The following is a 23959-nucleotide window of genomic DNA, read 5'->3' as shown; positions in this document are numbered from 1 at the left end:
CTCTATCCCTGTTTTTTGTCAGGACTGAATTTAACCATTTCAGAAAGGTAGTGCTCTGTACTTTATTTTCTAAAGGTAACTGTGTAGAAGATGCTAACATACTCATTGGAAATGTTTACATTTATAGTAATCTCATTTGTTTGTTTGAGACAAGGTCTCGCTCTGTCACACAGGCTGGAATGCAGTGGCACGATCCTCCTGCCTTCAGCCCTCCAAGTGGCTGGGACTACAGGCATGCGCCACCACCCCTGGCTAATTTTTTTTTTTTTTTCTATTTTTTGAAGAGCTAGGGTCTCACTGTATTCCCCATGCTGGTTTTGAATACCTGGGCTTAAGCGATCTGCCTGCCTTAACCTCCCAAAGTGCTGGGATTATAGGTGTGAGCCCCAGCACCTGGCCAGCAATTTAAAATATTTATTTAGAAAAAAATCACTTTTAAGAGACAGAGAAAGCCTTCCAGTAAAGGTGTTTCCATGAGTTTGAACTTTGTTATACAGATCCACAATCCTTATTGAACTTCCTGGGGCCATATTTGTTTTAGAATTCAAGTTTTTTGGGGTTTTCAAATGGTTATTCCATGTATTTTCTACAGTCTAAAGTGGTTCTGAAGCATTACCCTACAATAAAACACGTTAATGTTTTTTAAAGAATTGTATGACTATTCATACTAAGGGAGGTAAGTGATGATTATCAGTATCTTCATATCAGTTCAGGGCATGCTTTGTCATTAAACGAGTTTTTAACTTAAAAAATACACTTTCAGGTTTTAGAGTTTTTTGGATTTTGGAATTGTACATAAGGAAGTTAAGGGATGATGGGTTTATATTAACTCTGTTTCAAGGCCAGGATGAGGGTAGATAAAAGAAATAAAAATAGAAAAGACCAGATGTGGTGACTCATGCTTGTAATCCCAACGCTTTGGGAGGCTGAGGCGAGCAGATCACTTGAGGTCAGCAGTTCAAGAGCAGCCTGGCCAACATGGTGAAACCCTATCTCTATTAAAAATACAAAACTTAGCCAGGCATGGTGGCACATGCCTGTAGTTCCAGCTACTCCAGAGGCTGAGGTGGGAGAACCGCTTGGATCTGGGAGGCAGAGGTTGCAGCAAGCTGAGATTGTGCCATCGCACTCTAGCCTGGGCAACAGAGCGAGACTCTGTCTCAAAGAAGGAAAGAAGGGAGGAAGGAAAGGAAGAAGGAAGGAAGGAAGGAAAGGGAAGGGGGAAGGGGAGGGGAGGAAGGAAGGAGGGAGGGAGGAAGACAAGCAGGAAGGAAGGAAATGCCAAGCTTAGAGAATAAGCAATTTTTAAAGTAGATCAGACTGAAGCCATAGCGTTTCTGGGTCTGCATCTAGAAGCAGACAGTAGCAGGTGGGAATTTGGCCCCTACACAGTAAAGAGGACTAACAGGGCTTCATGGGAGATGGGAGCCTGGGGCCATGCTTAGCACTTGAGGCCTGGTGCTCAGGTAGAACTCCCTAGATCATGAGGGGAGCTGTTAGAGTGTCTGCACTGAGTTGGATAATCAATCCTGCATAGAGCATCTCCTGTGTGCCATGCCAGTAGCACTTCCATGAAGCAATACTGGTCTGGACAAAAGATAGGGATCTGAATCAGCACTGTAACAATGGGCATGCAGTGGTTGGGGTTGATAGGAGAGACTTAGAGAATGAGAATGACGGAAGATGATTCCAAGGTTTCTTGCTTAAATGATCCCGTGGGTGGTGCCGTCATTACCTGAAATAGGACATACCAGAGAAGGAACAATATTTGGGGAGCAGATGTTGCTCAGTTCTAGAGATGCTGAGTTTGAGAGTCTAGTGTGTCTCAGGGTAGGGGAGACGTCACATGTATCAGTCTTGAGATTAGGGCGAAGGAGTGGAGTTAGCAAACGTAGTAGTAGTTAAAATGAGGAAAGAGGGTGACATTTTCTAGATGGAGCATGAAGACTGAGAAAAGAGTTAAGGGTAGAACACTGGGAATACCATCAGTTTTAGAGAAGAAAGATACACCTGCAAAGGAGACTGAGAAGAAACAGCCAGAGGTGGGGAAGGACCCGGGGAGATTGTTGTCATGGGGACCAGAGGAAGAGACAGCAGGGAGTGTTCATGAGCGCCACATTCCAAGAGACAGAGTTAGGAGGCCTAAGCAGTGTCATTGGAGCCTTTACTCCTTGACCTGCCCCAATCAGATTATAGTCGTTGCAGTTCCAGTGGCTGGGACACTGTACCCTGCTGGCTCTCAGAGTGGATTCCAGGTTTGAGGAATGGATTTAAAAGAAGATTCTCACATGTGTAAACATGTCCCAAGGTGCTAGGAAAGGGGCTATTAGAGGTTGGGACAAAGGAAGGGGGTGAATGATGAGCCCAGGTCCTAATCCCAGAAACTAACCTTGAAGAGAAAAATGGACTCCGTCTTCCTGAGTGAGGAAAACCTGGGTGCAGACTAGGTGTGCTGTTGCACATTTACTTGAAATAGCCAGACCTTCGATAGATTCCCAGGGGGAGGATTTTGCTGGCTTGAGTGCTCTTAAGAATGATTATGTTGGCCAGGCGTGGTGGCTCATGCCTATAATCCCAGCACTTTGGGAGGCTGAGGCGGGCAGATCACATGAGGTCGGGAGTTTGAGACCAGCCTGACCAACATGGAGAAACCTCGTCTCTACTAAAAATACAATATTAGCCGGGCGTGGTGGTGCATGCCTGTAAGCCCAGCTACTCGGGAGGCTGAGGCAGGAGAATTGTTTAAACCCAGGAAGTGGAGGTTATGGTGAGCCGAAACCGCACCATTGCACTCCAGCCTGGGCAACAAGAGCGAAATTCTGTCTCAAAAAAAAAAAAAAGGATGACTGTGTCTGTGTATCCCGTTTTGAATACTAAAATTGTAACAATCTGTAGCTCGGTCTTGAGCAAGTAAGCATGTTTTCAGGTTTTTAAGCGTTATTCATAGGCCTAATCACTAACATTTTATCTAAAAATTGCTAGCCAACAGTGGCCTGGTGCCACAAGCAGAGCAGTAGCAGGAGACCAAAGGGGAGCATCTGTTTAAAACTGCTGCTCTGCTGCCCCAGTGATACTGTATCAAGGAGGGTGGGGTGTGTGCCACATGTTCATGGGAGAAGGGGAGTGATGGCTGTGAAAGCTCCGATGGCAGCCACTGCTAAGGCACTGGAGGTAGGAGTCAACAAGACAAAGATCCTGCCTTGAAGGAGCTTACATTATAGAAGGTGGAGACAGATGATAAACATCAGCACAATAACTATAGTATGTTGGAAAGTAATAAACGCTGATGGAAATGAAAGTTGAGCACAGTAAGTGTGGTGGAGGGAGTGCCCAGGAGTGAAGATGGAGGTAAGATATCTGGCGAGGGGGTGTCCGGGCAGAGAGGACAGCTGTGTTGAGGAATAGCAAGGAAGCCAATGTGGGTGGAGTAGGGTGAGCAGGGGGCAGAGAGCACTAGGAGGTGAAGCTGGTGGAGGGGAGGGGAGGGTCTGGTTTTGGACGTGATTAGTTTGAGATGTCTGGTAGACATCCCAGTGGAAATGTTGGGATATGTGAGGCTGGAGTTTTGGGAGAGAGCTGGGCTGGAAATAAACATTTGGGAAGTTGGGTTGGCATATGGACGGTATTGGAATCCATGAGTCTGGATAAAATCACTGAGGGAGTGAATGCAGACGAGAAGGGGATCAGGGACTGAAGCTTGGGGCACCTAGACATCAAGCAGGAGGCTGGAAAGGAACCAGTCAAAGCGGTAGAGGAGGAGTGACCAGTGGGAGCGAGGTGAAGCCGTGTATTGTAGGCTGAGGGAGTGACTCAGATGCTACTGAGAGGTTAAGAACCAAGAGCCTTTGATTTAGCAAAGTGGAGGTCATTGATCATGCTGGAGACAGCAGCTTGGGAGAGTGGTAGGGGTGAAAATGGGGTGGAGGCGTGGGTTGGGGAGAGAATGGGAGGAGTGGAGCTGGAGGCAGTGAGGAGTGCAGAGTGAGTAAGAGGACAGCAGTGGTTGAGGAAGAGGAGTCGAGCGGGGGTGTGCAGAGCAGAGGGGCAGAGGAGAATGGGCCTGTGTGCTGACAGAAACTATCACAGAAAGAGGGGTGCTGTATCCACACACTTGGTTCTGTCTTCTCTCCTTCCCTGTCACCTGGAGTTCTTGCTAGTTTTATTTGAAGGGAAATAAAGTGAGCTGTTCTGGCTGAAGGAATATAAAGCTTTTCTGCCTCATCTTTAGTTCTCTTGTCTTTAATGGCAGGGCAGGAGCAGCTTAAAGCTGTAATCATAGTGTGAAACCCATGTGGACAGTTTTTGATAGCCATAATTTTGAAAAGGCTTGAAATCATCTGGAGATTCCATTGCACATGAAAATTTGGTCCAGTTATTAGTTTCTACTTCCAAATGTAATAGAACAGGGACGCTGTCTCTCCCCCTTTTCTTAAATAATCAAAGTTTAAATTCGCTTTTCTTCTCATTTTACGTTAATAGCTATTTTGTAACACACTGATGATAATAAGCATTTAGTAAGTATTAGTTCTTGTTAGGAATCTCCTACTTAGTGTAGCAGTGAAACTAGTTTGTTGAAAAAATGGAATTGGTCTGCATATTGTTAACAGAATTTGTGTGTACATTTCAGAATATTTGCTTTGTTTGCTGAGCTACATGAAATTATATGTAAAACCCTCAACTTTAACCAGGTAGCCTTCTTTAGAACCTTCTGTGCCTACTGTTATCTTTACACAGCTGTATTCACGCTCCCATGCCCTTCCTTACCCTTGTCAGTTGTGCGGCACTTCTCCTGCAGCCCCTAATTACTGCTTCTTCAAGTTTAACTAATCTCCGGACCCAAAGCGTATGTTATTAAGCTGATTTCATTAGTGCGTGTGAGCATAGGAGGAGAGGGAGTGGTTGAAATGGCCAGCTTTTAGGGCTCCCACTAGAGCAGGCTCTTAAGCCATCTTCTCAACCAAAACACTCAATTAGCATTGGTATTTAGCACAGATACCTGTAAAATCATAACCCTGAAGCATAGCAAATGTGCATTTTGCAATTTTTAAATTCTTAGATACTAATTTCCAAAGCGTTAATAACCTCAGCCAGAACATTTCATTCTTCAGTTACGTTACAGGAGAACTGATTATGAGCCTAACCTGAACTTTCCACCTCTAATTCCTAAGTCTACCCTGCCCTGTATTCTTTGTGTTTTATCCTCTGCTGTAGCTTTCTCATCATGGGACTCACAGCTGTGTGTGCCATCAATTATCTACTTGATAATTTTTCTAAGTCTTGAGGTTTACTGTTAATCAGAATGCCTGAGCAGTAGCATTTAATTTTGCACTCGAACACTTAACAGATATTAATAATAACAAATCATCTTTCTCTTCCTATTTAGCTCTGTAAGAAGCATCATTTTGGTATTAACAAACCAGAGAAGATTATACCATCTCCTGATGACTCAAAGTTTCTACTGAAGACCTTTACGCATATTAAATCCAATGTGTCTGCTCCTAATAAAAAGAAAGTAAGAGTTTAATTGATACGGGCTTTGAATTCATCTTTGATTAGTTTTAAATGGAGAGATAATTCTGTACTCAGAAAATTTATTTTCAAACCATTTGTTGTATTGAAGCACTGTCTCCTTATGTCCTTGGGATTATTTTCACTTCTCTCTTAGGAATTTATGTGTTATCCTCAGATTACTTTACATTTAATTTCTGTAGTAATAGTACATTAATTTCTTGTAGGTTAAGGAAAGTAAAGAGAAGGAGAAGTTGGAGAGGAGATTGCTTGAAGAGTTGCTGAAGATGTTCATGGACTCGGAATCCTTTTATTATAGCTTGACGTATGACCTGACCAATTCGGTGCAGAGGCAGAGCACTGGGGAGAGGGATGGTCGGCCCCTCTGGCAGAAGGTACCACTCACAGCTCATAGAGCAGGGTTTGCCCTTGGGAACAAGTGAGGGCCTGTTTTGGCTTTTGTAGGAAAACTGAAATAATGTGTTTCTGAACTGTTGTTTCTGCACCTTTTCTAGGTTGATGACCGATTTTTTTGGAATAAATACATGATACAAGATCTTACTGAGATTGGTGTGAGTAGTTGTTTCTAAAATATCCTAACCCTACTGAAATTGGTGTATTTGTTTCTAAAATGTCTGGATATAATTGTTAAGCAAATGTTTTTTAATTAAGATACATTTTTAAAGATCACTATGTTTTCCCCTATGGAATGGGAATCATTTAGGTAGGAAAACCAAGGCATTATTTTAAGGCAGTTTACAATTCCACTGCCTCCTCACAGGCCTGTCTTTTTAGCAGATTCCCATAGGATAGTGGTAAGTTAAGGCTGTGGAACTCATGTTCATAGAGGTCCTGCAAAAGAGGTATTTTCTTTTTTCTTTTCTTTTTTTTTTTTGAAACGGAGTCTCGCTCTGTCGCCCAGACTGGAATGCAGTGGCACGATCTCAGCTCACTGCAAGCTCCACCTCCCAGGTTCACGCCGTTCTCCTGCCTCAGCCTCCTGAGTAGCTGGGACTACAGGCGCCTGCCACCACACCCAGCTAATTTTTTGTATTTTTAGTAGAGACCAGGTTTCACTGTATTAGCAAGGATGGTCTCGATCTCCTGACCTCGTGATCCGCCCACCTTGGCCTCCCAAAGAGCTGGGATTACAGATGTGAGCCACCACACCCGGCCAAAAGAGGTATTTTCTTTCTACCCATTGGGAAAGTTGAAGCCCAGTTTTCCTGTAATGGTACCAATTATTTTTACTTTCGCCACACCTCTGTTTTCCCATCTGGGAACTGGAATAGACAAATCTCTAAGGCCATTGCTGTACTACCGGTATTTGATTGAGGGAAGATACAGAATATGATGAGATTATTGCATGGAGTTCCTCTGGTTTGATGATTACTTTCTTCCTTTTCTTGGTCATGTATGTTGGAAAATTGACTGTCTGAAGACAATTCATTCCATCAACAAATATTTATGGAAGGCCTGTTATGTGCCACTTGTCTTTTCAACACTAAACAAAGCAGGCAAATAGGTGAATAAAGTCATATATTATCTTTTAACCTTTCAGAAATTTCAGACCTTTTCCTTTTGGTTTATCCCCCTTTCTGGTGGTTAGTATCAGTGATTTTCCCATACTCTATGGTGTTTTCGCTAGATATCCATCAATTGCCTCTATGGAGAATGAGGCCTGAGATTATTTTTACCTCTGTTTGCAATGCTGATCAAACTGTGACCACCAAAACCCAGTGGTAGATTAGAAAAGTAGGGGCATCTATAATGAGCATTTGTCCTGTGTGCTGACAAGATCGAGCTCTAATTGTTTTTGCCGAGTTTTTGTCAGAATGCTTTTACATTACCATTTAAAACTGATGACTTGAAGTTGTCATATTCAAAGGTGACATTTGGCAGCATAAATTTCTCTATGCCTGTCAAGAGTTTTGCATTTATTGCTAGAACAGAAATATAAATGATGGGAATGGTGATAAGAATGCAGACAGATCCTTTACCTCCCCATTTTCAATTTTTACCACTTTCCTAACATCCTATCTGCAGGCCCCATAAAACAAAACAAAACCGTGAGATAGGATCTGGAGTGTTTGGTGATGGAAGAAGAGGTGGATTTGAAGTGGATGCTGAGATTAAGCCTGGGTACACTTAGGGAGATAAGAGAGAAAGTAGGACGAAGAACAACTTTCTGGAGCATTTTTATCCTTTACTGTCTCTGCAGACAATAAGTTGAGAAATCTGTCTTCTTAGTCTAACTGAAAGGGACAGAAGAAGAAATCTCTATTTTATTTATTTGTTTTTTTGACAGAGTCTCACTCTGTCACCCAGGCTGTAGTGCAGTGGCATGATCTCAGCTCACTGCAACCTCCACCTCCCTGCAACTTCCACCTCCCAGGTTCAAGCGATTTTCCTGCCTCAGCCTCCCAAGTAGCTGGGATTATAGCTTGCGCCACCATGCCTGGCTAATTTTTTGTATTTTTAATAGAGACGGGGTTTCACCATGTTGCCCAGGCTGGTCTCAAACTCCTGACCTCAAGTGAATCACCCGCCTCAGCCTCCTAAAGTGCTGGGATTACAATGTTGATCCACTGCGACCGACCAGAAGAAGAAATCTTTAATCAATACTGTCCTAATTATGTTGGATGACATTTTAAAATAAGACATTTATGAAATGGGGTTTTTTTTTTGTTTGTTTGTTTCATTTGTGACTTAGATTTTAGCTTGAGGAAGTGAAATTTTTTTTTTTCTAAGCCAGAGAATAAAGTAGACCTATGTGTTTCATAATAAAGTGATCAGAGTTGGTTGTATTTTATTAAAGCCTTAATACAATTGGGAGTTGAGACTCATAAACATTTGTTAAATACTTCCTGTATGGCAGGCACTGTGCTGAACACTTTATGTGTATTATCCATTTAATCTTCACATTTTCATGAAGTAGTTGTTACTATTTCACAGAGAAGGACAGCGATGGTGAGGGTGACTCCCCTCAGTGAGTTAATAAATGGTGGGCTTGGATTTGTACCCAGGCAGCCTGGCTCTTAGGCTGCGTTCACCATAAAGAAAAGGAACGACCTCCTCTGTCCCTTCCGTGGTGTTCTTCAATAAGCAGAAAATATGGTTGAATAATGGAAGGTTTCTGCTTCTAATAAACTGAGAAATATGTGCCAACTACTGTTTGGGTTTAAGAAAGTAGCAGTGCTGTACAGAATAGAAACAATATGATGTTCATTTTGTTTTCAGACCCCAGATGTGAACTTTTGGATTATCCCCATGATCCAAGGTTTTGTACAGATTGAAGAACTTGTGGTTAATTATACCGAATCATCTGATGATGAGAAAAGCAGCCCGGAGACCCCCCCTCAGGAGTCCACCTGTGTAGATGATATTCACCCACGATTTCTAGTGGCTCTCATTTCACGCCGAAGTAGGCACAGAGCAGGTGAGTGGAGGGCTCTAATAGCATGCAAATCAAATCCAGGCGAGAATGGAAAAGCTGCAGATGTGTTGAAATGCTAATGACAATAATGGATTTGGAAACACAGTTGGCTTCAAAGTGCTTGGGGACTCTAAATACTGTGATATAACTGGAGACAAATTTTTGAAGAGGGGTGAATAAGAGTTAGCAAAATGAAAAGGAAAAGGAGGTACATATATAGAGAGAAGAGAGAAAGTCACTTGAGATGTGCTTCAGAATACTGGCACTCCACTGACAGCCTGTATCACCGTGATAAATCCTTCCTGTGTGCTAGCGCCTTTGGGAAAACCTTTCTTTCAGTTCAGAAGAACTGAGCTTCAACTTGTTAAAAACAATGATGCATACAGTTAAGATTTGGGGTAAGTCGATACTGTTCTTGGCAGTTGCACACTGAATCCCCAAGACTATCCTAGAAGGCATACATTTGATTAGGAAGCATAATCTAGTCAGACTAAATAAATTTTTTAAAATGTTGCTGTTTTCTGTTTTAATTTTCTTTCAGGAATGCGCTATAAACGAAGAGGAGTGGATAAAAATGGAAATGTTGCAAATTATGTGGAGACTGAGCAGTTAATTCATGTTCATAATCATACCCTGTCGTTTGTTCAAACACGAGGCTCTGTGCCTGTCTTTTGGAGCCAGGTTGGGTATCGATATAATCCAAGACCGCGGCTGGACAAAAGTAAGCAGGTCAATTATATTGTTTGCAAATGATGATTTCAGAGAGAATAGTTTTTAAGAAATTAGGTACCTGTTGGGTTTGGATTTGCTTTGCCAGATACTTCATTCAAAACAATAACTTGTATTTGAAAAATGTAATAGAAAGTGGTGTAATAATCATAGGAATAAAAATAGTTGACTAAGTCACTTATTTAACAGTACAAAATTTCTCTAACAGTAGAGCAAAACAGCTTACTTCAGAGACTTTAAATTGCTGTTGCTTTGAAGAGTACTGTATGGAATGTTTAACTTTGGAAAGGAGCAAATCTAGCCAATATTTGTAGAAGCAGGAGATGGCTTAAGATGGAATCTACCAAAAATCAATAAGATGCCTTTACTCCAATATTTTTCTCTGAAAGTTTTTTTTTTTAATTTTTTAAATTTAAATCTTGAGTATTTTGTCTCTTCCAGTGTCTTGTTTTTAGTATTGGAATAGCTAAGTCATTTAAATCTAATTATTGAATGAGGCTGATTTTTTAAAAATTGTTAAAGTATATTTCTCTCTCCTTAGTTGGTATTCATGAGAATTCAGTACAGTTTTGGTTTTTAAAATATTGTTTTAGAGGCGTTTTTAAACTACGTGAAAGCGTTTCTGAGAAGTAGGCTGGATATATAAGTAATCTCATAATGTCATAGTTTGCACTTTCAGATATATTTTAGTGTAGTGTAATTGGAAAAAAATCAGATCTTTGACTTAGCATTTCATTTTTAAATGATGGTTTTAGACAATCTTAGTTCATTTGGGCTGTCAATAAATTATTTAAAAGTAAGAATAAAGATGGAGTAGACACTAATATGTCTTAAACATGGGAAGGAAAAAAAGATTTTGTATCACTTCTTTGTAGGTGAAAAGGAAACTGTTGCCTATTTCTGTGCCCATTTCGAAGAACAACTGAACATTTACAAAAAACAGGTGGGCTTTGATCTACAGTAGTAAAATGTTCCTTCATCTTTAGAAATAACTATCTTTTTCTTTAAATTTCATAAAAATAACATTGTACTATTCAAAATTAAAGCATTTGTCATGATGTTAAACACATTTAAGCTAAGAGTTTTCTTAATATTCTTTAAGAATAATCATTGAGTCAGCTACCTTTTTTTTTTTTTTTTTTTAAGAGATTCTGTCTTACTATATTGCCCAGGCTGTACTCAAACTCCTGGGCTCAAGCAATCTTCTCTCCTCAGCCTTCCTAGTAGCTGGGACTACAGGCACATGCCACTGTGCCCAGCTGAGTCCACTACTTTAGACTGTGTTTGGATAGCGTGAAGAGATTAGACTATCAATTAATTATAACAATCTAAGAAGCATCTAGACCAAGGAATGAAAGTCATGTCTCAGTACCACCTACAGTTCCACATCCTAGAGATAACTTGTTATGTATTTTTCAGTATCTTTTTTTCTCTGCTCACCTTCATATGCACTCCCATATAGGAATGCAAGTGTATAAACCAAAATCAACTGAAAACTGGTAGGTGAGATACAAGTTCAACGATTTTGATACAAGACGAATATATAATAGTAATGCTGTTATCCATTAGCAATGACCAGTGTGAATGAGTAATGCCGTGTAATGTGTAATGAACAGGTAAATGCATTTTTTTTCAGCAACAAAAATGAAATAGGAAGAAACAACCTAAAATAACATACAAAAAGATAGCATGTATATGGAGGAAAAAAAGAAAAAAAACTACTGAAGAACACAACAGAAAACCTGACTTAAGTGGAGAGAAAATACCATGTTCCTGGAAGGGAAGTCTCAATATTAAATAGATTTCAGTTCTTCTAAATTAATATATAAATTTTGGGCAATCACAAAGTCTTAGCAGGGACATAGCAAACCCTCAGGTTGAAAAAATTATGAGGTTTGATGATAAGAGTTAAAGGGGCGAGTATTTAGGTTTTGAAATAACTGTCACACATTGGTTGAAGGAGCATAAATTGGTACAGCCATTTTGAAGGTATTATCAATTAAATTAAACATACTTACATTGCTTAACCCAGTAATTTTAATTTTTGATATCTATCTTATATACCCTATACAAAAATCAGTTGAGATGGATTATGAACCTAAATGTGAAAGGTTAAGCAATAAAGCTTTTAGAAGAAAAAATAGAACATCTTTTTGACCTGGTATCTTAAATAGGACTTTAAAAAGCACTAACTATTGTCTTCCCATGTTTCCAATGTATTATTATGTATCACATATTTTATTCGTTATTTAATAAGAGGTAATGCCCATCTAGGAGATAGTTTTTATTTTTAAAAAAACACTCTAATGAAAAAATTGACAAATAGACTTTAAATTTGTTTTTATTAAAACTTTACTAAATTATAAATATTAAAATACTATTGTAAATATTATTCAAATTGTATTAAAATTATATATGGCTTTAGAAAACACCATAGTGAAAAATAAATGACAAATTTGACTTTATTAAAATAAAAAACTTTTGTTTGTTAAGGCATAAGAGAGGCCGGGTGTGGTGGCTCTTGCCTGTTATCCCAGCACTTTGGGAGGCCGAGGCAGGTGGCTCATGAGGTCAGGAGATCAAGTCATCCTGGCTAACACAGTGAAACCCCGTCTCTAACAAAAAATTAGCCGGGCGTGGTGGTGGGCGCCTGTAGTCCCAGCTACTCGGGAGGCTGAGGCAGGAGAATGGCTTGAACCCGGGAGGCGGAGCTTGTAGTGAGCCGAGATCACGACACTGCACTTCAGCCTGGGCGACAGAGTGAGGCTCCGTCTGAGGCTCAAAAAAAAAAACACAAGAGAATGGAAAGGCAGTTCACAAAGTGGTAGAAGATATTTAAGATTTTTCAGTGTATGTGTGACAAAGGTCTTACATGTAGAGTATATTTAAAAATGCTGGCCAGGTGCGGTGGCTCATGCCTGTAATCCCAGCACTTTGGGAGGCCGAGATGGATGGATCATGAGGTCAGGAGTTTGAGACCACCCTGGCCAGCATAGTGAAACCCTATCTCTACTTAAAATAAAAAAAAATAAAATAAAATAGAATACAAAAAATTAACCGGACATGGTGGCTGGTGCCTGTAATCCCAGCTACTCGGGAGACTGAGGCAGGAGAATTGCCTGAACCTAGAAGGCAGAGGTTGCAGTGAGCCGAGATTGTGCCATCGCACTCCAGCTTGGGCGACAGAGTGAGACTCCGTCTCAAAAAAAAAAACCTATACATTTATTCAAAAGGATGTACAACCCAAAAGAGAGCTGGACAAAAGAGGATATCCAGAAAGTCAACAGATGTATGCAAAAGGGCTCCACTTCATTAACTGTCAGGAAAATGCAAATTAAAGCCACTACTCAACACAACAGAATGGCTAACATAAAGTCAGGAAGCCTAGGTAACATGGAGAAATCCTTTCTCTACCAAAAATACAAAAATTAGCTGGGCACAGTGGGATGCACCTGTAGTCCCAGCTACTCAGGAGGCTGAAGTGGGAGAATCACTTGAGCCCAGGAGGCAGAGGTTGCAGTGAGCCAAGGTCATACTACTGTGCTTCCAGCCTGGGTGACAGAGCAAGACTCTGTCTCCAAAAAAAAAGAAGGTGGAGGGAATACCAAATTTTGACAAGGGCGTGGAGCAACTGGAACTGTAATAGAAAAAATTGTTAAATCTGTCTGAGAGAAACATATTCAGTCAAGGAGGCATGAACACGGACACTCATTGCAGTGTAGAAACAACCTAATTGTTCATCAGGAGGACAGTGGGTGGGAAAATCAAGCATGGCGCATCTAAAGTATTGAATATAAATGGTGGAAAAGAATGAGGTAAATCCACGTGTACTAACATGGGAAGATCTTAAAATCACCTTGTGGAGTAAGAAGAGAAAACTTTAACAGCATATGGTATGTTAGCCATTTAAAAAATCCCACAAAACAAAATTAGGTCATTTACATACAGGCGGTCTCTTCCATCTATTCTAACCACACACATATGACATGCATATTTGTACAGAAATGCATTTATGTGGGCTGAATGGGGACACACCCAACTGGTAACAGAGGTTACCTCCAGGGAGGGCCATGGCATTGGGTTGTGGTCAGGAAGGATTTGACCTTATTTTACATTTGAATTTCTTTCAATGTGAATAAATTCATGAATTAGTAATATGTGTAATTATAAGTAGCTATAAATAATAGAGGCTGTCTCTACAAAAAATTAGAAATTAGCCAGGCCTGGTGGCGCATGGCTGTAGTCCCAGCTACACAGAAAGCCAAAGTGGGAGGATCACTTGAGCCCAGGAGGTGAAGGCTGCAGTGAGCCATGATTGTGCCACTGCACTCCAGCCTGGGTGATGGAGTGAGACTCTGTCTCCAAAATAAATAAGTAAATAAGTAAAATTAAAAAATAAAAATACAATAACGAATAAACCACATTTTAAATGTAACGTGCAATTATAAAACAACACAATATTAAGGTGTGTAAGCAGAGGAAATAACCGTTTCCCACACACATCCCTGCTCCCTGTTGACTTTCACATCAATTTTCTAGGTGTGTGTATTGAACAGACACTTCCTTATTTCTAACAGTACCCCAACAGTGTTCATTTTTCCACCTTTTCCTGAGTAATTGCTTTCCAGGGCGATGGGCCCACGGTCGGTCTGACTCAGTCATGGTGGTCCCATTGCTCTCACCAGTGATTGGTTCAGGCGTGCACCTGTAAGTCCCCTGGGAGGCTTCTGGGAACAGGTTTCCTGCTCTAATAAGAGATACAGCAACCAATAGTCCCCCTGTGGTTGCTGTGTCTGGGTTTCATGTGGAACTGCTACAGCTCTCTCAAGACTGTGAAGGAACCAGCCTCAGGATCAGCCAGTATGCTGGCAGAATAAAAAAGATGGGAAGAATGGCAGAGTAAAGGGATGGAAAGAACCTGTGTCCTTAATGGTATTGGGAATCACTGTTAAGCCATGTTGGAACCGTCCTACTTCCAGACTTGTTCTGAGGTATGAGTCAGTTGACTCAAATTTGTCATACGCAGCAAAAAAACCACCTTGACACACGCATATACACAATTAAAAACTCAAGTCAAAACAAAACTATGCCATATATACGATTGTACCGCTGTTTTCATTTAAGATCTCATGGCTGCTGTTTAGCCATTTCTCTATTGGTGGACCTTTAGGATATACTGGTTATTTTGCTGTTAATATTATAAAAATTCTCCAGAAAATGTCTCTTTTTTTAAAAACTCCATGAACTAGGAACAGAAAGCATTTTATATATTTTGGGAACTTGTACGTTTTATAGAATGAATTTATGTTGAAATTGCTGGATCAGACAGTATGTATATTTAAACTTGATGCTCACCACTCTTTTGCTTCTGAAAAGAGCATACCAGTTTTTTGTTTTGTTTTGTTTTTTGTTTTAAAGCAGCAGTAGGAGCTAGTGCCCATTTCCTCACATATTGACCAGTGCAGTCTGTGTTTAGTATTCACATTTGCCTAGATATAGATGAAAATTCATTTTCTGTTTTAAATTGCACTTCTTTGAGTATTAAAGTTATCATCTCTTCATTGAGTATAGGTTCAGAAATTGTAGTTTCATGTTTATTAGCTATTTGTATATTTTCTCATGTGGATTTCCTCTGTATCCTTTACCCATTTTTTTCCTTATTGTATTTAGGACTCTTTATGCATTATTGGTTTTTATGTTGCAGGTGTATTCTCCTAGGTAGCACTTTGCTTTCTTACCTTTGCTTATACTGTCATTTGGTACACAGGCTTAAAATTGTTTAATGTTATGCTTAGAAAGTCATGCCCCAACCTACGTTTATGGAAACATTATTCCAAGTTATCTTCTAGCTCTGTTATAACTAGAAATACTATTTAGATTATTAATGCATCTAGAATTTATTTGTGTATAATTAATGAGGTAGGGAGCTAATGTAAGTTTCTCCTTACCCCACACATAGACATCCCAGTATCATTTACAGACTAGTCCATATTTGCCCCACAGTGGTATCGTGAGCATATCTTAGATTCTTCAGTGTTTACCTAGGTCTGCCTTTGGGCCACCACTCCTGTTCTGTTGAGTCACTTATCTATTTCTACATTAGTATGACAGTTTTAATTGCTACAGATTTAGAGTATGTTTTGCTCTCCAATGGGGCAAGTCCCTTTTTTATTATTAGTTTCCAAATTTTTTCCACGTATTTACTCTTCCAGATGAACTTTTGAGTTGTCAAGTTCATTAACAGATCCTGATGGAATTTTGATTGGGATGGTTCAGTGTATAGATTAATTGGTGGAGACTTGAAATCTTTACAGTATTGAACCTTGCTGCCTAGCAACATGGTATATGTTTCTGTTTGTTCAGGTTTTCTATCATATGCTTTATGTACTTCAGCAGCATTTTATCATGTTCAGTATTTAGGCTTTCTATATTTCTTTTTAAATCTAGATATCTAAAATATTTGCTATTACAAAGGACCTTGTTTTCATTATTTCATTCTAATTGGTTATTGCAAATGTATAGAAAAGCTATTACTGTCATTGATGTCAATTCTCATAAACTTAAATGTAGGTAACAAATGAAATTTTATAGGAAAAAAATTGATATTAGAGTGAATTAATTTCTAAGCATGGCTATAAAGTATTTCTAACACATAATTCCAAATTGTTAAAAACCACATTATGATTCTAACATCTAATTAAACTTAATTTTTTCTGTTTCTTTGCTCTTATAGGTTATTATTAACTTGGTAGACCAGGCAGGAAGAGAGAAGATTATTGGCGATGCTTACCTGAAGCAAGTGTTGCTTTTCAATAACTCACACCTCACTTATGTTTCCTTTGACTTCCATGAGCACTGGTAAGATGGCTTTCTGAGAATAGTGTTGATCAGTTGCAGTGTTTTCCAAACTGCATTAAATAGCATATCTTAAGTTTTAAAAAAAATCTATGATTAAATTAAAGATTTTTTCTTTCTTTTGGCATGGATTTTAGCCGAGGAATGAAGTTTGAGAATGTTCAGACCCTAACAGATGCCATTTATGACATTATTCTTGATATGAAGTGGTGTTGGTAGGTATTTTACAAGAATTCCTTTTTACAAACTCTGGGATCTGTGAAATCATAGTGCCACTGGGCATCAAACTGATAACAGTATGCAGAGACGGCATTTTTTTGTTGTTGGTTTTGCTTCCCAGTTCCTATTCTTTTCAAGAGAATGTTGTTGACCCTTAGGCAGGCGGTGTTAGCTTTGAACAGGGAGAAGGTGTGAAATGGTCAGGCCAAATGAAGTGAAACACTCTGACTGTTCTTTAAGGAGATGAATTTATTCCTTCTCATGCCCCATGGTCCACATTTTCTCTTTCTCCTCTTACTGTTCCTAACACAGGAAGGAAGGCTTAGAGGTACTTGGTCTCAGTTTTCAGGCATTTCAAAATTATCGGAGACGGAAAATGGTTCTGAATACAGGAAGTTTAAATTGGCTTAAAGTACAGAACAGAACATTCGATTAGATGTTAAGACTACACGGATGGCCAGAGAAATGAGATGAGCAAGCCATGCTGCATGACTCCTCACTGGGTGGTAAAATAACTTCGTCTGTTTCGGAGAGTTTAGATGCATTTCTACTTTAAAGGAACAACGGTGTTTTAAAGTGCCTTCTGGTTTTTTACATGTAGGAAAACATAACTTGGGATGATGTCAGCTCTGCCTAGTAGTTGTAGGACTTGGGGCAAGTCACTTTGCACCCCAATTTTTTTTTTCCCTTAAGATGAGGATGATATCTTCCTTGCGATGTTATTGTGTAAATTAACAATGATGTCTATAAATGACTCAATAATGCATAGCATATAAAGATATACCAAGCAAATTACAGCCAATGCTGCTGTTTTCTTGTTATACTTTAAAGACTTGTGTCTTTTGAAAACCCTATTATTTTATATTGTAAAATAATTCTGTATTATTTTTAAAAAGGGTTGATGAAGCTGGGGTAATATGTAAGCAGGAAGGGATTTTTCGTGTTAATTGTATGGACTGCCTGGATCGCACCAACGTGGTCCAAGCTGCCATCGCGAGAGTGGTCATGGAACAGCAGGTAATTTGGAGTCTGTTGGATTGCAAATACTTATTTTGAAATGCTTTTTTTCCATGAGTAAGTAAATAGCTAAATATTTTTCAAATGTCAAATATTCTATAGAATGCTTACAGCATACAAACACCCTTGTTGCATTAAAACCTGGAAAGCACAACCTGCACTGGAAATAAGTTAAATATTATTTGAGATTTTCTTAATCACTCGTTTCAAAAATGTGACGACCAACATTTTAAAGTCCGTTGGGTGGCACTGTGTGGTCATTTACCTTTTCTCTCTTACCTCCAAGCCCACCCTTCTGTGTTTGGGGCTGGGAGTCTTGATATTGCATTTCTTTTTCTTTTTTCTTTTTGAGATGGAGTCTTGCTCTGTTGCCCAGGCTATTGGGGAGGGAGCTGCTGACGGGAGGAACACAGGTGAAGGAACCTGTGTCTTTTTCCTCCTCCTGCGTCATGGGCTTCCTTGAGTGCCTCTTATTGGCAGATCCAGCAGGCCAAGCAGAAATGTGGTATGTAGGCTGGGCGCAGTGGCCCATGCCTATAATCCGAGCACTTTGGGAGGCTGAGGCAGGTGGATCACCTGAGATCAGGAGTTTGAGACTAGCCTGGCCAAAATGGCAAAACCCCCCATCTACTAAAACCCCCTCCCTCCTAGCCGGGCATGGTGGCAGGCATCTGTAGTCCCAGCTACTCGGGAGGCTGAGGCATGAAAATCACTTGAATCCAGGAGGCGGAGGTTGTAGTGAGCCCAGATCATGCCACTGCACTCCAGCTTGGGGGAGAGAGTAAGACTCTATCTTTAAAATAAAAATTAATAAAATAAAATACATAAAATAACCTTGTGACTGTACTTTGAGGACATGAATCTGTTTATCTTACGTAGTGTTTAAGCCAGGTTTGAGTTTAAGCCCTGACTCTGCCACATACAAGGTTTTGACTCCGTACAAAGAACTTAACCTCTCCAAACCTCAGTCTCATCATTTGTAAAATGTAGGTGATAACAGTAGTGATTACATAGTGTTGTTAGGACTAGTGAATGTGAAAAAACAGTGTAAAAAAACTCTTACAACCCTATCCTTGGCACAGAGTTAATACTTAGCAGGCACTTAACTATTCTGCCACTATTAGTATTGTTTCTGTGTGCTTTTTTGATATTCAGTTTCACTTCATAGGCAAATTTAAAACAAAGACAAAATATAATAGTATGATTCTGCACATTAAAAATTGTACCAAAACGGTATAAATATTTCATTATATGTATTCACCTTGTAGCAATGTATAAAGCCATCCTTCAAGCCCCGCTTCATTAACGAGTCCGAAAAGACCGTTTCTTGTATCTAAGGGTCCTGAATTGTATGTGAATATGTTTCCTTTTCCTGCAGTACACATTTTTTTGCTATGGTTTCCTGGCCCATATACAGTTAATCCACCAATGTGTTCATTTTAGCTGAAAAAATTAGGTGTGATGCCCCCGGAACAGCCATTACCTGTGAAATGTAATCGCATCTACCAGATAATGTGGGCCAATAATGGTGACTCCATTAGCAGACAGTATGCTGGGACGGCTGCTCTGAAGGTAAATACTTGCAGCAAGCATCTGTGGGTCCTTATGTAGGACACAGGTTAGACTGTGGTTTAAAACCACAGAAAGGTATGTGGGCTCCGGGGTGGGGGTGTGTATAGTTGACTTTTTTCTGAAATGTTTGGCTAAGGCAGGGCCAGGTAATGTGACTCAAGCAGGCCACGCATTAAATCAGAGGGAGAGGGGGCTGTGTGGACCTGAGGAGGAGTGTGTGCTCTCTCTGGAGGGGCCTGTGTTGCCAGACCCTCCAGTTTTTCAAGGGATTCTGGAAATCCAGAATTTTATATGAAATGGTTAGTTTTCAAAACTGACAGAACAGAGCATGTCTGCTGGCAGGTTTTGGCCACCAGTGTCATACTTCGTCTTTGAGTTTGAATCCCAACCCTGCCTCTTAACTAGCTGTGACCTTGGGCAAGTCACTTAACCACTCTGATTTGTCACACAGGAATTATACCAGACGTATTTCAAAAGACTGCTATGGGATCATATGAGTCAGTGCGTGTAAGGGCTTAGAATATTCTCTGACACACGTAAATGCAGAAGAAATGTTTTAGTTATTGTTAAAAGTCTTTTGAAGATCCTATAGAGCTAGTCCTCACAGAATATTAAGTTAAATATAAAATACATTCTCTAGTAAATAAATTCCTCCATCTGAGGGCGTTGTCCTCTGTGGCAGTCGGAAGTGTTAGAATTTGTTTAAATTAGGTTTATGTTAATCATTCTTCAAGGTTCGAGTTCATCTCAAGGTACTTCTTATACAGATTGTACCATCAAGGACTTAACAGGCATCAGTCCTTTTTTTGCGTTGAGTGATAAATATCAAAAGCTTTTTATTAATTACAGAAGGTAAACTTTAGAAGTCTTGGTATAGGCCAGGTACAGTGGCTCACCCCTGTAATCCCAGCACTTTAGGAGGCCGAGGCAGGTGGATCACCTGAGGTCAGGAGTTCAAGACCAGCCTGGCCAACAAGGTGAAACCCCATCTCTACAAAAATATAAAAATTAGCTGGGCATGGTGGCGTGAGCCTGTAATCTCAGCAACTCAGATGGCTGAGGAGTGAGAATCACTTGAACCCGGGAGGCGGAGGTTGCAGTGAGCCGAGATTGCACCATTGCACTCCAGCCTGGGTGACAGAGCAAGACTCTGTCTCAAAAAAAAAAAAAGGCCTGGTATAAGTTAGTGCTTAAAGTGAAATACTTCTCTTTTTTTCCCCTTGATTTTAAACTTCTTCGAGATGAGTATTCATACCTTTTTTCTGTAATGGAGACTTGTTGCTCTACTAATATTCCCTGTGACTGGCCTAATTGGCAGCATGTTCTTCCTAAATTGTCAGTTTTAGGATTGAGATTTCTGAGATTGCCTTGGAGAGAAATGGAGGGGTTGGGATAGGGAAAAAGAAACTACACCTGCCTTGCCTTAAGTTTAAGTCACCACTTGTCTAGGGACTTGCTCTGACATCTTTGTTGTGAAAAGTGCAAGGGAAACAAAACAGTTTAAGTTGTCACTGGGTTCTGCAGGTGCTGGTGATGTGCAGCAAGGTATGGAAACCCCTGCTTTTCCTCCCTGTGTAGAGCTCCTCACCTACACACCCAGGCTGAAAGCCCATTGTGATAAACTCTAGGGAGCTATCCACATTTTCCCACATCAGAAACTTGGTTTTTGAATATTGCACCAGCTTGAGATGTAAATAGTTTTTATTGTTTTGGTGTTTGTCATATAATTGGTTTTGACCTGTAAATTCTAGAAATTCTACAAATTGCTAAGAATGGCTTTACCCTAAGGCACCATCTAACTGTGAAGACTTGATGCCACAAATAGCATGTGTAATTATTTGACGAGCTTAGATCAGGGTAGAATACTAGTAGATATTTTAATTTAACTATACTATTTGAAAATTATAAAAGTCAGACCTTGGAAATTACAAAAGCCTGTAGAATTCCATACTTGAACTGAAAGCTCACAATTTATTTTGGGGGCATTCTTGTGTTTAAATAAGGTGTCAAAATGAGTTTTTGTTTGACAGGGTGACTTTACAAGGACAGGAGAAAGGAAGTTAGCAGGAGTTATGAAAGATGGAGTGAACTCAGCAAACAGATATTACCTCAACCGATTTAAGGATGCTTATAGGCAAGCTGTTATAGGTAAGAAGCAGAAAAGCTTTTCTTTCCTCAAAATTTATGTCTTCTGTGACTAATACTTTACAGAAACCAGCTTCATTAACATAATTCATGTTTTGTAATATACTTGTGTTTCTGTATTGAGCATCTTACCCAATACATCAAATTCAAATTTTTACAAGATTAGAATTTGACAAATATTTTTGGCTGGAGCAACAAAAGAAACCATCTATTTTCCATGCATATTCGTCAGTTTGTTACCCAGGTAATAGAAAGCAGGGTTTGAAGCTCCTGGAGTGTGGAATAAGGTACCCTAAAATCTCAACAATTTAAAACTTCTTATTCCATTTGTTTTCTCATTACTCAAGACTGAGCAATGTAACCAGATTATTTTTCCTGTATGCTATTTGTTGTATGTTCTTGCTGTGGACAAATATACCAGCCTTTTCCATAAGCATGGTTTAACAGAATATTAGGGTACCAGATTTAGAGATTACCCTAACCAACTCATTTTTTTTTGGAAGAGGAAATGGAAGGATAGATTGCCCAGTAGAATTTATGCATTGACATTTTTTAAATTTAATTTTCATGAAGATGTTACTGTATAGGATTAAAGTAAATGCAGAGTGTTCTGGATTAGAACCAAATGTAATATAGCTGACCTGTGGTCCCTGAGGGTCTTTTTGAAATCTTATTTCTTCACCTGATTATTTAGTGCACACATCAGTCTAGTAGGGCCTAGACATAGGCCACTTAGGAATTTGAGAAGTGTGATGTAAAGAAGTTTGATTCATTTGCCAGACATGGAGGGTGCACGCTGTGACTACAGAATTGGATTTTAGCAGTTGATATTCAAGGAAAAAAGAAGGTATCTTGCTTCCATTGGTTGACCTAGCTACTCAGTTATATCATTGAGGACCCCAGTTCTGTCTCCTCTCAGTTCAGCCATCCATAGCATCAGCTGCATCCAGATCCTGAAGCTGGCTGAGAGATATTCAAGGTTGAGCGATAGAAGCCAGTAGCAATCTGTGCTTGTCTCTTTCCTGTGTAGGGCCAGTGGTTGGCAGATCTTTTTTCACCGAAGCCTCCTTGAGTGTCATTGTCCCATGAGACAGTGAGATAGGGAGGATAGGGAATGGGATTATAATGATTTATTAAGGCTGCGCCGCATGCCCTGCCAAGAGGAAGTTAGCTTGTCTGTTCAGATCTTTGCTCATTTTACAACTGGCTTATCTTTTTATTATTGATTTGTAGGGGTTCTTTATTCTAGATACAAGTCCCTTACCAGATAGATGAATTGTAAATATTTTCTCCTGTTCTAGGGGTCATCTTTTCACTTTTGTGATGGTGCCCTTTGAAACACAGTTTTTAATTTTTATGATGTCCAATTTGTTTTTTTCTTTTGTTGCTTATGATTTTAGTATCATACCTTAAAAATCATGCCTAATCCGTCACAAAGATTTATGCTCGTGTTTTCTTCCAAGAGCTTTACAGTTTTAGGTCTTATACTCTTTTGTTTTTTAAAAATATATTAGTAAACTAAAATGATGATAGATATTAACAATTCCACCCTAGATTTGATGCAAGGCATTCCAGTGACAGAAGATCTTTATTCCATATTTACCAAGGAGAAAGAACATGAAGCTTTGCATAAGGAAAATCAGAGAAGCCACCAGGAACTAATTAGCCAGCTCTTACAAAGTTACATGAAGTTACTACTGCCTGATGATGAGAAGTTCCATGGGGGCTGGGCCCTCATTGACTGTGACCCCAGGTAAGTTGGAGTGGTGTCCAGGTGACCAGCTTGCTTAAAGGATGTTGGGAAGTTGTCATGATTAACACTGGCAATTGTCCCTAAAGCTGTGGGCATGGATGCATGGCGCTTGGCTGTTTCCTCTATGGGCTGGTAGTAAGGCAAGCTGACTGAGGCACTTGCCTTGGATGCAAAATTAAGGAGGCTCTAAAAACTTGGTAATGAAGAAAAATATTTTGGTGCAGTATTTGATTAAAAAAAATTTAAACTGCCGAACTACAGCCTGCAGCGGGCTGTGGGTTTCCCCCTCCCTGCCCTAGAATCTAGGTTTATTGTATTACTGCACATAAGTGAGTGCAACAAGAGGTGCAGTGAGGCTGGGTATTTTTATTGGTTATAAAGTGGTCCTGGCCTTGCATAAAATAAATAGGCCAACTAATATTCTTTTTTTTTTAAAAAAATAACAAAAACCATCCAGTTTCAAGTGGTTCTTAAAAATATCAATGAATAGCGGGATCTAAATTTATCCACTAGATTGAATGCTTGCCTTTAGGCTGAAATCTAAAATGATAATCTTTAATATTATAAATCAGAAACATTTTAGGAAATTGTAACCCAAGCTTTAAGAATAAAGCACTCTAGTTCGATTTTATCTCATACATTTTGCGTGTTTTTAGTAAGAGGGGCATAAAATGTGCTTGAAAATACAATTAAATGAAAGATAGTATTTATGTATTAAAAGGAAT

At 39.6% G+C, this 23959-nt stretch overlaps 1 protein-coding gene across 1 annotated transcript in view; it reads left to right on the top strand.

The window, feature by feature from the left end:
- The window catches only part of LOC105554557 (phosphatidylinositide phosphatase SAC2-like), a 60484-nt gene extending 37369 nt beyond the window's left edge, over positions 1–23115 (top strand). Inside the window, exons 3-14 of the mRNA XM_012001082.1 lie at positions 5384–5512; positions 5736–5903; positions 6024–6080; positions 8749–8947; positions 9486–9665; positions 10549–10616; positions 16407–16531; positions 16666–16743; positions 17644–17764; positions 19143–19336; positions 21367–21484; positions 23036–23115. Coding sequence (XP_011856472.1) covers positions 5384–5512; positions 5736–5903; positions 6024–6080; positions 8749–8947; positions 9486–9665; positions 10549–10616; positions 16407–16531; positions 16666–16743; positions 17644–17764; positions 19143–19211 — 1194 coding nt within the window. The 3' untranslated portion in view covers positions 19212–19336; positions 21367–21484; positions 23036–23115. The remainder of the gene's footprint in view (positions 1–5383; positions 5513–5735; positions 5904–6023; positions 6081–8748; positions 8948–9485; positions 9666–10548; positions 10617–16406; positions 16532–16665; positions 16744–17643; positions 17765–19142; positions 19337–21366; positions 21485–23035) is intronic.
- The last annotated feature ends 844 nt before the right edge of the window (positions 23116–23959 follow it).

This window comes from Mandrillus leucophaeus, unplaced genomic scaffold (assembly GCF_000951045.1).
Source record: "Mandrillus leucophaeus isolate KB7577 unplaced genomic scaffold, Mleu.le_1.0 Scaffold65, whole genome shotgun sequence".
In the NCBI taxonomy this organism is placed as follows: domain Eukaryota; kingdom Metazoa; phylum Chordata; class Mammalia; order Primates; family Cercopithecidae; genus Mandrillus; species Mandrillus leucophaeus.
The sequence above is the reverse complement of the archived record's forward strand: the minus strand, read 5'-3'. Positions and strand labels throughout refer to the sequence as shown.